At 36.6% G+C, this 14,682-nt stretch overlaps 2 protein-coding genes across 2 annotated transcripts; one reads left to right on the plus strand and one right to left on the minus strand.

Moving 5' to 3' along the window:
* Positions 1-361: 361 nt before the first annotated feature.
* LOC132561958 (uncharacterized) lies at positions 362-2,275 on the plus strand. The gene has a single exon (XM_060226678.1). It carries the CDS (start codon positions 362-364, stop codon positions 2,273-2,275), a length of 1,914 nt encoding a protein of 637 aa, XP_060082661.1.
* Positions 2,276-6,811: 4,536 nt separating this feature from the next.
* Positions 6,812-9,578, minus strand: LOC132561968 (poly [ADP-ribose] polymerase tankyrase-1-like). Its single transcript, XM_060226688.1, has 3 exons — positions 9,488-9,578; positions 9,282-9,373; positions 6,812-8,452 (listed from the first exon to the last, which is right to left on the minus strand). Exon 3 carries the CDS (start codon positions 8,437-8,439, stop codon positions 7,270-7,272), a length of 1,170 nt encoding a protein of 389 aa, XP_060082671.1. The 5' UTR covers positions 8,440-8,452; positions 9,282-9,373; positions 9,488-9,578; the 3' UTR covers positions 6,812-7,269.
* Between the last annotated feature and the right edge of the window lie 5,104 nt (positions 9,579-14,682).

Consider the following 14,682-nt stretch of genomic DNA (forward strand, 5'->3'; position numbering starts at 1 on the left):
GGGTGGAGCCAAGCTAATAATAATAACAATACCCCGCCAGGCAGACAGACAATGGGAAGGGGTTCACGTGTTTATCAGGAGGCTCAAGATTGATAGTGGTATTTTCGGCTACCGGTAGAGAACACGGGAAGCGGCACACCAGTTCATCAGGAAATGGGAGGAGCTCGAACTGTCTAATATGAGGTGGTAGGTGGCACCCTAGCCACCAGGAAGTAGAATTATCAAAAAGGGGAAGGGAAGGAAAGTAATACCCCTGTTTAAATTGTAGGAGGAAACATCTAGAGGCTGAGAGAAAGAGAATATATAACTGCCTGACAGGCTGTGGTGATGAAGTAAGAGAAACATTAAATTAGATACAAAGATGAGATCAAAAAAAGTACGCAGATGTTTAGGTGTGTCCGTCTGCGGCATTCTCCTCTTCATGATGTCCGAGAGCATTATAGATTTTTTCAAGGTCATTCCACACGACATCTTTATCCTTAATGACATAGATAACGGTTCGTCTTGCGCCTTGCCTAAGCACGACCCATTTGATAGTAGCATTATGAAATATTTCTACGACATTGAATTGCCTTGCGACAAATACCCGGATGTTGTTTATCTGGACTCCGAGTTGCAGATACAGACGAACACGTCTGCAGTTAAGGAGGCTGGGTGGCGCCATCTGACATGTGAACGAGAGATGATACAGAGAGTGAACGAAGAAAATATCGCTTATGTTCCCCTTGGATCAAACGCATCATCAACGGTATATAGTGACTGTTCTAAGATATCGTGCATGGACGAAAGCTCTTCGTTAGTATACCAACAAATGATGTTTCATGTCGATAGTAAGCGGTTACTCAAAACCAAAGTTATCAAGGACGAGGATCCGGAAATCCCGAGTGTCCTCATCTTTGGCATTGACTCTCTGTCCCAACTAATGGCAAAGCGACTACTGCCAAACACTCTCGAATACCTCCAGCGGTCAATTGGGGCCTACATATTCAATGGCTACACGAAAGTGGCTGAAAACACTTTTCCTAATCTGATTTCTTTGCTATCCGGACGGAAAGAAATAAGTGAAGCGTTTTATCGCGACAAATATCTGGACAATATCATACCTTTCATTTGGAAGAATTTCTCTGACAAGGGCTACGTGACGATGTTTGCTGAAGAACAACCAATGTCTCCTAGCTTCAATGCAGTCTCTAAAGGGTTCAAAAACCCTCCTACTGATCATTATTTCATGCCATGCGCAATGGCAATGGATAACACTAAAACCCTTATTCATTCTCCCAATTACAAATACTCTTCCACATTTTACAAATTATTATTATTAAAACAATTTATGTTTTGTCATGGGAGTAAAGCCAAGTATGAAATTCATATCGATTATTTGAAATCGTTTTTATCATCGTACAAAAATAAGCGCAAGTTTTCTGTCACCTGGATCGCATCATTGGCACATGATGAACCCAACTATCTCCGACTAGCAGATGATCAATTTCGAGAGTTCTTTAAATGGTCAAATATTAATGGACACTTAAAAAACACCATATTGATATTCGTGGGAGACCATGGATCCAACCTCAATGATATCCGGAACACGGTCATCGGTCGGGTAGAAGAGAGAATGCCGATTTTCGCTATCGCTCTACCACCACATCTAAAACAAAAATATCCTAACCTTGACGTCAATCTACGTTTAAATAAGGACAGGTTGACGTCTCATTTTGATACCTATTACACTATGGTTGATATTCTCCAAGGATCGTTTTCTGTATCACATGGAAAAGGACAAGTTGGCAGAAGTCTGTTTAGACCGGTACCGTCGGACCGATCATGTCAAGACGCCGGCATCCGGAGAGAATATTGTCCCTGTCACAAGTATGTTCCGGTTGACGTTCCAATAGAAAAACTCAAAACTTTTGCCCAGAAAATTGTTGAGAAAATTAACTCAAAATTTAATATCGTCAATATGCAATGTAAGCAACTTTCTTTGAACAAAATAGAAAATTCTCAGAAGATCATGTCACATTTTGTCCCTGTTGCTCAAAAGAAACAGTTCACCTGGTACAGTCTATGGCATGTTAGATCCACCCATATAGAAAGTAAACAATACAGAATGTTGATAAGTACACTCCCAGGCTCGGCACGGTTTGAGAGCTCGGTAACCGTCCATTCAAACGGCAAAATTGAGGTTTGGGACCAAATAAGTCGGGCAAACAGGTACGGCAATCAGTCACACTGTGTTAAAGAAATCGAGTTGAAACCTTTCTGTTTTTGTGGATAAGTTTACACCGATAATTTATCACATTTTCCGTTAGATGTCTATGTTTGGGAGAGTACCTTTCTATGCTGCAGTGCCGACATATGAATCAAAGTGATTTTTTCTTCTTCTCGTTCATTCAAGTTAACAATTTAGAAACTTAATAGTCTTGTATAATTTATTCATTTTATCCTAGAAATCTTTTATTTATATAAATTACGCTTTGTGAGGATTAGTAATATGTTGACAGCCAGACACTGCCACGAAATGATTGCTATCATTTCAATACTACTTACCTCATACATGATTTTACAACAATAGAGGCAACATGGTTTACATGAGTGTCGGCACAACGCAGTGATTCTACTGATGACGTAACATGCATGTATATAGGAAACGCTTGATCAAATTTAAGGATAAGAGGTTAATGCTGAACAACTTGTAGGAAATTTGCTCTCATTTGAATTACTTGGAAAAGTTTCTTGTTTAATAAAATTTAAAACACTATGGAGAGAATCTGATTTATTCTATGTAAGTTGGAGTGCGACAAGGTGGAAGCCAATCCCAAAGATACAAGTTCATCAAAAGATACAGCGATATCGACGATAACTTGGAACTGATATCACCTAAGAAATTATTGTGTGGAACGAAATATTAATCAAACGGAACGAAATAAGAGCATAATATTTCATTCGAAGTCAATGATGTCACAATGGCACTAGCTGTAATGGTGTAGCACTGAAACCATTTAGTTATACTGTCAGTAGAGATACAAAGACTTCTGCAGACCCGAATTCAAAAATATTCCTTCTAAATCATGATGTATTATGTCTAGTTAAAACGTTACAGAGTTACCTGTACATCGTGTCCTGTATCTATAAAGGTCTGTAGGAAATACCTGTACATCGTGTCCTGTATCTATAAAGGTCTGTCAGAATTACCTGTACATCATGTCCTGTATCTATAAAGGTCTGTCAGAATTACCTGTACATCGTGTCCTGTATCTATGAAGGTCTGAAAGAGTTATCTGTACATCGTGTCCTGTATCTATAAAGGTCTGACAGAGTTACCTGTACATCGTGTCCTGTATCTTTAAAGGTCTGACAGAGTTATCTGTACATCGTGTCCTGTATCTATAAAGGTCTGACAGAGTTATATGTACATCGTGTCCTGTATATATATAGGTCTGACAGAGTTATATGTACATCGTGTCCTGTATCTTTAAAGGTCTGACAGAGTTATATGTACATCGTGTCCTGTATCTATAAAGATCTGACAGAGTTACCTTTACATCATGTCCTGTATATATATAGGTCTGACAGAGTTATATGTACATCGTGTCCTGTATCTATAAAGGTCTGACAGAGTTACCTGTACATCGTGTCCTGTATTTATAAAGGATTGTCAGAGTTACCTGTACATCGTGTCCTGTATCTATAAAGGTCTGACAGAGTTATCTGTACATCGTGTCCTGTATCTATAAAGGTCTGACAGAGTTATATGTACATCGTGTCATGTATCTATAAAGGTCTGACAGAGTTACCTGTACATCGTGTCCTGTATTTATAAAGGATTGTCAGAATTACCTGTACATCGTGTCCTGTATTTATAAAGGATTGTCAGAGTTACCTGTACATCGTGTCCTGTATCTATAAAGGTCTGACAGAGTTACCTGTACATCGTGTCCTGTATATATATAGGTCTGACAGAGTTACCTGTACATCGTGTCCTGTATCTATAGAGGTCTGACAGAGTTACCTGTACATCGTGTCCTGTATCTATAAAGGTCTGACAGAGTTACCTGTACATCGTGTCCTGTATCTATAAAGGTCTGACAGAGTTACCTGTACATCGTGTCCTGTATTTATAAAGGATTGTCAGAGTTACCTGTACATCGTGTCCTGCATCTATAAAGGTCTGACAGAGTTATCTGTACATCGTGTCCTGTATCTATAAAGGTCTGACAGAGTTATATGTACATCGTGTCCTGTATCTATAAAGGTCTGACAGAGTTACCTGTACATCGTGTCCTGTATTTATAAAGGATTGTCAGAATTACCTGTACATCGTGTCCTGTATTTATAAAGGATTGTCAGAGTTACCTGTACATCGTGTCCTGTATCTATAAAGGTCTGACAGAGTTACCTGTACATCGTGTCCTGTATATATATAGGTCTGACAGAGTTACCTGTACATCGTGTCCTGTATCTATATAGGTCTGACAGAGTTACCTGTACATCGTGTCCTGTATCTATAGAGGTCTGACAGAGTTACCTGTACATCGTGTCCTGTATCTATAGAGGTCTGACAGAGTTACCTGTACATCGTGTCCTGTATCTATAAAGGATTGACAGAGTTATATGTACATCGTGTCCTGTATCTATAAAGGATTGACAGAGTTGTCTGTACATCGTGTCTTGTATCTATAAAGGTCCGACAGAGTTACCTGTACATCGTGTCCTGTGTCTATAAAGGTCTGACAGAGTTACCTGTACATTGCGTACCTATAAGATGTCTATTTTTACTGGATCTCGGTCCAGAGAGAAAGTCATTTCACCTCCTAATCAAGAGGCCCATGGGCCATAATGACCGCCTGACTACAAAAATTTTCAGCAGAGAGAAGTTAATTTTTCTACATTGAACGAATTTTGAATAAGAAGCCGTTTTCCATGATGTAGATGGTAGTTATGGTGCGAAGTAGGTAACTGTAACAAGTGTTACCTATCTTTTACACTAAAGCTGGAGCTTGATCCCACTGGTGAAACTTTGGAAGATCAAAATAGGTGTGTTGCACAGCAAAACCATGATTGTGCAATCATGTTACAAAATTGCCTCCCTGGCTGCCGTATCGAAGTTTTGACAAGGTGAAAAAATAACATCACTTTGTTTTCTATTTCTTAACATTCCCACCAATTTTAGGCTCAATAGCACCAGTAGAACTTGAAAAGTTTAAAATATGTTTTTTCAAGATGGCGGTCATGGCGGCCATCTTGGACTTCAGACATACTCGAAAAATAACAACACTTGGTCAGGACCATCTCAGGATTATTCATGCAAGTTTGAGCGCAATCCCACTGATGGAACTTGAGAAGAAGTTTGAAATGTCCAAAGTTTACGCTCGGCAGACCCTTCCGGTCAGATGACCTAAAAACTTTCTCCACATATATGACATTTTCAACAAAGTTTAACAAATGTTTACATCATATAACAGGCATCGCACACGATACAAATACCCTCGCACCTCACATTTGAATGACATGTTGAAAGTAAATTGAAACCTGTATGTGTTCACAAACACCATCCCTTGTAAGAGTTCGCAGGTTACGGTTACCATGAATAAGTCAAATTGTGTAACTTTTATTCAAATGTACACAAATGACAGCGTTGTATGTGTAACAATGGAAGATAGTGCCCGACTTAATGAAGGAATGTCTGGTGTAGATATATATATATAATATGGTCTAATTTATTACCAAAAAATTATGGGTAGGTGACTTGATATGCTCTTAAGTGTTTTTTATGGATGATAATGCATTTGGTATTTCATTAATGTCACTGTTGAAGTTTCCTGGTAGTCATATTGCAGCCTGTAGAGCGGTAAATTATTATAGTAAAGCTGATCTAGTGTTTTAACCGACGAATTTAAAAAACTCAGCTTGTTAAAAAGGCGATCTTTGTGGACACAGATGTGAAATGTGGTAGAATCAGGGAAAGATGGAGTCTTTAGAGAAATGACCTGAAAAATTTGTTAGATTCTATTTATAGTACTGTGGCCTAGTATTTCACTCCACAATGTTGGAGGTTAAATTGGTATAGAAGTGGTGTTTGTCTAAAACATTGACCTATAAATTTCTTTTAGTTTCTATTTATAGCATCAGCGACCTCATTTTTGACTGAACAAGGTTGATAGTCAAACTCGAACATGACATGATGTTAGTGATCATGTGTGTGCAGTTATATACCAATCAACTTAGAAATGCAGCATTTGGAGAGGTGACATGAGAATTTTTGTTGATTTCTATTCATAGTAACAGTGACCTTGTTTTTGACCACACAAGGTTGAAGATCAAACTTATACAAGAACTGATTTTTGTTATTTGTGTGGAGCTTCCTGACATTTGGACGAGAAATGCAGCCAGTACAGCTGTGACATTGTTATTTACATACCAACATAACATACATACATATGGAGGGTATTCTTATATACCCCCAAAAACTTGTCACAAAAATTACAACTAAATGGTAACATTTAATAGCCATTTAAAATACGCTAATGACTAACATAAACATTACAGAGTTACCTCCCTTTTATAAGCAAAAACTGCTGACAGATATGCTGAAAATCATACATAATTTTAAATATCCACTTTGAGGATTCTTTTACAAAATAAATCAATACTTAATTAACCTCAACATTTTGCAATAAAGGGTAAATTAGTGCAATCTGATATAAATTTATAGAAAGGAAATGTTTTCGGCACTAGTATGGGTAACAAACTGTTGAAATGCTGAGTCAGCAATATTGACGTATTGAGAACAACAGTAATCAGTGTTTTTTTTTTTTATTTTAATATATCACAATATCACACATGTGGTTAGGTTAGGCTCTGCTTATTTGTCCTAAAGCATATCAACACAAATTGACAAATTTACAGCATACTTGGTCACATCCACTAATTTGTTGACATTTTTCTTTAACACTATTGAGCATTGAATACCCAATCCATGATTTTCCATGATGTAAATTGAAAATTTGTTTGGTACCAAAAATAGAATTTCTTTAATGTTACAATCAGTTTCAATCATACAATGGAATAGTTTCCCACAAATATATAGAATTTTTTATATCTGTATATATACTTTATATATATATTTATAATCACATAATTTGGGTAAGAATATGCTGATTTTTTTCGTAACATTGCTTTGTTTCCGGCAGTCTAAAACACAACAAAATTAATAATATCAAGCTGACACAAGCTCTGATGAAAAAAGCAGCACATAGACACTGACTGGAATTACGACTGTAGAGTGAGCAAGTCTATTATTACTGCTGGTACATCCAAATGGTCACAGGCCCAGATCAGATTGTGGTTTGATAGCATCATTAATTTTCGACATCGAGTTCGAGCCAGATACTGCAACGATGGAGGTGTGTTCTTAGATGATTTATGAGCCTTTGTTGCACTGCGATGAAGATCCATAAATGGTTTTTGTAAATCTTCATGAAACGACTGAGTCACGAGTTGATGTATGCTTTTCATCATCTGCTCTCTCACTGGCAATCCACTTGCTACAATCAGAAGCCGCAGACACTCTAAACTATCACACGCACGCTTATAGCTTGTACAGCTTACATCATATTCCTGCTTTGTCACTTCATTGCGGTAAATGTTTACCCTTTTGAGGGCAATCTTCAGAGCTATGTCAATAATACCTGGTGCAGCAGCCATGTTTTTTGGCTGCACGTTAAAGCATGCACCTGATTTAAGAAGACGTGACAATATTCTGATATTACATTTCGTCACTGATAACTGTAGCGGTGATCCCCAACCGAGGTCATACAAATTCACCTCAGAGCCATGCTGAATCAGGTACTCTGTCACTTCTTCATGACATCCCAGAATGGCAAAATACATTGGTGTCCTTCCTCTCTGATCTTGTGCATTTTTGTTGGCTCGGTTCTCTAGTAAATTCCTCACAAGTTCAAGGTTACCATAGCTTGCCGCAACATGCAATGGCGTTGTCCCATTTTCGTCTGAGATAGAAACATCAGCTCCTTCCCGTATCAGGTAATCAGCAGCAGCAAATTTAAAATTAACGATAGCTTTCATCAGTGGAGTCCTCCTCCAAACGTTTAATGCATTGATGTCTGCTTTCGATTTAAGAATCATAGATAAACAATCCCGCCATCCTTGTGATTTGGCTACAACAGCACTATGGAGAACTGATTCACGACTTGAATCTACGTCATATACACTTGCTCCCAGGTCAAGCAGAAATCGCATGCATTCTGTGTGACCATGAGCAGCAGCCAGGTGAAGAGCAGTGGTTTGAGAATGGTGGAGTTTCAAATAACCGGTAAGGTTAGTAGAGCGTGATAGAACTTGTAAGAGGGCCACATCCCCATCCTGTATTGCCTTCATGGTCTGAGACATTTGTTCCACCTTTGGAAAACTTGCTCCCATGGTGTTTGTTTACCTGGAAAATATACAAGACAAAGGTATCAGTGAAACTGATGAATGCGCCCCGAAAACGACTTTATTGGACACAAAATTTTACCAAAGGGCAACAATTCTGTAATTAAGGGGTTGCAGGCCTTGAAAATGGTATACAGCACATTCTCTTTGTATGACCACTGTATACACCAAGTTCCATGCTCCTGGTTTTAATGCAAGCAAAGCTATACTCATGACATAGCAAATAAAGGGCAATAACTCTGTACTGAGGGGTCATGAACCCTGACTTTGCTACACTGTATCTTACTTTTGTATGACTGATGTATACATCACCTTTCAATATCCTTGTTTAAATGCTCGTAACACAAAATTTTAACAAAGGCGAATACCGGTAAACCATAATAAAGCATTATCAATAGATGCACGCACACTGTCCCAAAAGGGTAAAACAGAATTTTCTGGTCTATATGCAGTCCCTATAATGAAAGACGAATTGGTTAGTCTGATTTTAATCCAAATTACCTCATCCCCGGGACATTCTAACTCCGTTAAGTGGTTTACTTTTAGAAGATCGTTTATATAGACAAGAACACCTCCTCTAGCAAAATTCCTACCAAGTCGAAAAGGTTCATGAAATCCAACTATAAGTAAATCATCTGTAGGTATCTGATCATCTAAATGAGTTTCTGTTAGACATACGATATCATACTCACCTGCTATATCTAGATATTAATGCATTTGACACAAGAAATTAAATATAGGTCATGGTCACTATCATTCATTTTCATTGTAGTAGTTGGTCAATGGGTATCATAATAAGGCCAGTGACACAAGGCATCTGAAGTACTCACTAGTGCTGCATCTTTAGAAGACTTGGCAAGTTGGTCAGGTCCTGCAAATCTGGCAGTTCTTCCCTAGTGACATTAATATCAGTGTCCAGGATCTGTAATTATAAGTTATTAAGAAGTTGGCTAGAGTATTGATCTAGAGATTTTTTTATACGTATTCTCTGTGATGACAAAACGCGTTTTTTTCACGAGTATTGTTGGATTTTTACCTTTTCCAGCCACACGACAGCTTTAAACAAGGCAGTGGTATTTGCCTTATAGCAGTGTCACAAGACTCGAGAAGGGAGTTATGGCAGGCATAGCTAATTTCCCGTTAATCACTATAAAACGTGACAGGTTCCTACAAAATGTCGGTCATCTCTTGTTTTGGGTGGTACTATCTACCGCAAAGTGCGACAAGAACTGAAAAGAAAAGAAAATTACCGACAGTCATCTGACGAAGAAAAATAACGCTAAAGAAACAATATTAGAAGCGTTTCATCTAGGTACGATAATTACACGGATATTGCTATAAAATTCGTAGCAGGCCGCATAGCCTAATGCTGATATACCATACGTTTTGCTCGACTGAGTGCAATGGACGACAACTCTGACAGAAATCAAGTTGATGTGATCTTTCTGCTCTCTTAAGAGTTTTGTTTGAAAATATGCCGACTTTATTTATTGTTTAGGAGGATTCTCTGAAGACATACATATATTCATCTATTTCACTTATCCTTGACAAGGTTTACATCCATTATCAGTCCTGATTCCTTTCGACGGCTTTTCTTGTCGTGTTTTGTTGTCTTGTGATATACCCTATTGTAATTGGTCACGCCGCGTGAAGAAATTTTGATGAACAAGAATGTCGTACAGCTAAATGGGCTAAACACTATCTAGTCAAAGACCACGTTTATCGAGTATATCCACCTGATTTCAGTGGTGTGAAGATTCATCTATAATGTCAGTTTTTGTATGTTTTTTTTTATATCAGGTCAAAATGGGAAGTTTTCTTTTCCGCAAATATTGAATGAAATTTAACGACGTAAACATTAAAATAATGGACGTCTTCCTTGTTTCAGACTGTCTGTTATCTAGTGTTAACAAATCAATTATTGAATCTAGTTATAGATCTGACCATTCAGCTATAGTTACAACTTTACAGATAAATGAATTTAAAAGAGGGAGGGGTCTATGGAAACTTAATAATTCTTTGTTGTGTGATCCTGAATATTTAGATATGGTTAAAAAATGTATAGAGAATGTTAAGTCACAATATTGTTTGCCTGTCTATAATATTAGTGCTATTAAAGATATTCATGATAGTGAGATTCATAATAACCGGGTATTCCAAAGGGAGACAAACCACGTCATTTCTTAAAAAACTGGAGACCTATCTCTTTGTTAAACATGTTAAACAAAATGATTGATGTAGGAGCTTTTATGGATTCTCTTAAATTAGGATGGATTAGAAGAATCACTTAAGTCATCAGGAAAATGGAAAGTTCTATTGAATTCTATTGTAGAGGTGAAAAAATTGTTTCATTGCGAAAAGGATTATGTTAAGTCATGTAGTAAAAATTGTAGCAATAAATTCTGAAAAGATGTTTTTAAAAATTAGGTTAGATTGAATAATTCCTTTTCTATGAGGCAAAGTAAGCCTGAGTCAATTAAAAAAACCTTTATGGTACAATAATGACATAAAAGTGGGCAATAGATATGTCTTCTATCCAGTATGGTTTAATGCTGGTATATATACCATCAATGACCTAATAGAAATTCTGATCATTTGACATTTTTCTCCTTTAATGAGTTTCTGCATAAATTTTTAATCAATACCAACTATTTACAGTATCGAGGCTTGATTACAGCCGTCAAGTGTTTCTTGAGAAAGCATGACTTCCATCCTATTTCAGCCTTTTATACCACTTCTATGTGAATTTTTTTAATAAAAAAAAAAAAAAAAAAAAAGGCGCCAAAGACTTCTACAACGCTATTATTAAACCAGCACCAACCCCTACTGGTATTCGAAAATGGAGTGATGAGTTTGACTTTGATGATAAGAATTGGAAAAATATATTGATAATTCCGTTTACTATTACAAAACGTTCTCAGCTACAGTGGTTTCAAGTAAGGATTATACATCACATTCTGGTTACGAACTCCTTTCTTTTCAATATTAATCTAATTCCTAGCCCTTTATGTACACTGTGTAATATGGAAAGAGAAACTATTGTTCACTGTCTATGGGAGTGTATAGAGGTACAGACTCTATTGGAGAGATTTGAATCTCTTCTTGATATTCTTCTGATTCCTTTCTGGATAAACAAAGAAATATATTTATTTGAAATTATCCATCCTAATGCTAACACTGTAGATAACAAAATTTTAATTCTCATTAAACACTATGTTTATATGTCAAGATGTCTACAAAAATCTCTTAATTTAAATGCTCTTATAAATAAGATTAAGGATCATTTCCATGTTCAAAAGTACAATTTCTCCAGCAAAAACACTATTATGAAAACAAATTTTGAGAATAATCGGAAAAAATGGATGCCCATTTTAGAACTATAGTATGTATGTTAATAAGTTTTTCCCAATGGCCATGGCCTTGACTTTACCAAACTGACTTTAAATTTATTTAATTTCCACAAAATTAGTGCTATTTTTATTTAATAATGATTATAACCACCCCCCCCCCCCCCCTCTCTCTCTCTCTCTCTCTCCACTTCAGATATCATTTGATATCAATTGCATTATTATATTTTGTTTGAAACTAGATACATACCGACTTTCTTCCAATGTCCGAGAAGTCTATCTGTATTAGCTGAAAACAGGTACCTGTCATGATCGCCTATTTCTCGAGGTTATATCAAACATGTCTATATAGACCAATCTGAATTATATAACCTTGACATTCATACTAAGGGGCCCTAGATCATACATTATATCGACAGGGTGCAATTTACAACAATTGATAAAAAGTTAAATAAACGAATTAAAGACTGAACTTTTTGTAATCAAGCATTTTCATATAGATAAACTTTCTGCACACACAATAACGGAAATTCATATTCATAGATACCATGAAATAAAGACACGGTTAACGCGTACTCACAAGAAAACGGAACAGTAGACAAAACCTCAGTATACCGTACCGCATATGGCACGATCGCATTAATAGAAGCGATTAGGAATGGGCACAAGCGGAACACTCTTTTAGGGAGCTTTGTTCATGTGACAACCCATGCTTGACAGGAAAATCACACTTGGCTTCTTTTTGAAGACGTGTTTAAACGCTCTTGTATTCTGTATATATACAACAGGACAAATCTTAATCGCGGTGTTTCAAATCTATTCATTTCAAATGCACTCATTTCAGAATACCGATGAAATCAGACAGTGAACTATTGTCGGGCTTTGAATTTTGTAAATTGTGGTGATGAATTTCGATCTTCACCTCCGTTTAACTGATTTTATTTCATTGTTTTTACATGCTATCGTTAGGTATCACGGGATAGGTAACGTATATAGAACGTATGTGAAAGACACCAGAGAATAATAGCTTCAAAATTTCACCATATTTCAGTATTTCCGCGAAAATATTGCTACGTAGTTGGTTATTTTAAACATGAATACCTCCTAACAGTTTGATTTTATTCGTTGAATTGAATTTTAAGTGAAACAGCACCATGTATGCAAATGACTCTAAAACCACATAGACCACGTCATGACACCAATATAAGTAATGCACCAAAGGGAGTATGGTGGGCGTTTCTTTGCTTTTAAAAAAAAATTTAAACGTCACTATGTCGAAATTTGACAACATATTTAAATGAGTTATTTAAATATGCAAATTGGATTTCCCCGATATTTTCGATTTACGCTTGATCACGATCTACTTATTGTGTAAGTAATCAACACGGACTAGATGAATTCCATTTTAATTTGCTGGTGATTGGAATATCGAGAAACGCAGACTTAACTATTACCATTTCACTTTTTTCAAGGTTTTATCATCGCAACGTAGTAAAATGTTACAATGAACTTGTTTTTTGTCATTGAATAATATATGACTAACTAGTAATCATTGTTTGATTCCAAGATGAGCTTTTGTATTATACATGAATCATAGACAATGTGAAACACATACTGCTGGCGTCGTATTACTGTGTAAAACAGGTTATCTGTCGCACGACATTTAATGTACACTTACAGAAAAAAAAACCCTAGCGAATAGATACTGTGTTTACTCAAAAATGGTCAAACTTGTGTATTGTATATTATTTGGGTGATTTTTAGTGTAAAAAAAAGTAAAATAGGGATTTGATTGATTGTGACTCCCTCTCCCTCCCTCCCTCCCTCCCTCCCCCCCCCCCCCCTCTCTCTCTCTCTCTCTCTCCCTCTTTCCCTCCCCTCTCTCTCTCTCTCTCTCTCTCTCTCTCTCTCTCTCTCTCTCTCTCTCTCTCTCTCTCTCTCTCTCTCTCTCTCTCTCTCTCTCTCTCTCTCTCTCTCTCTCTCTCTCTCTCTCTCTCTCTCTCTCTCTCTCTCTCTCTCTCTCTCTCTCTCTCTCTCTCTCTCTCTCTCTCTCTCTCTCTCTCTCTCTTTGTCTCTGTCTGTCTCCCTCCCCCTCTCTCTCTTTGTTTAGGATGTATAATGGTTTTTTATGTATATAATGTATTCTTCAGTGAGTATATGTGTGTGAGGAAATATCTTTGATAAGTGTAAGTGATATGATATTGTATTTGTGTGTGTGAGTATTTTGTTAAGTACATGTGAGTGTAAGTGGGTGTGAATGCTGATGAGTGAATTTGTGTGCAAGAAGTAGTAGATACATGTGCATGATGATAAAGATGATGATGATGATGATGATAAAGATGCATGTGCATGTGTAAGACATATTCAAGTCACAAGTGTGAAAGTGTGTGTGTATGTTTTTGTGTGGATTCTCTTGTATATTGTGTAATATGTAAAAACTTGTGAAAAATAAATGAATTACAATATATATATATATATATATATAATGGAATATCAACGGGGAGAGCTTAGTTTAATTTCTAAGTGCGTCTACGTAAGCCGACAAGCGATAATAACGTGTGTGTACTCTTATTGCAACCAACCTGAATTGAGGACAAATTCGCAATATATCACAACAAAACGCTGCAATTTTATTGGAGGCAAAATGTAAATACTGAAATCAACTTTTATTATAATTATTAATGTTCTTAATCGTTTCTGTACGGCGTTGGGAGAGAGTGCAGTTATGGCATTTTATTGTCAATCAATTCAATATTTTCAAACACACTATACACAACGTATGGATACCGTAAATACAGCCTTTTAATGATATTGCAATAGAAAATCGTTTGTTTTGATTTAAACTTTGTTTTATTTAGCAATTACATTTCATTAAATACATACG

Source organism: Ylistrum balloti, unplaced genomic scaffold (assembly GCF_031769215.1).
Source record: "Ylistrum balloti isolate Yb309-2 unplaced genomic scaffold, AGI_CSIRO_Ybal_v1 Utg371316, whole genome shotgun sequence".
In the NCBI taxonomy this organism is placed as follows: Eukaryota; Metazoa; Mollusca; class Bivalvia; order Pectinida; family Pectinidae; genus Ylistrum; species Ylistrum balloti.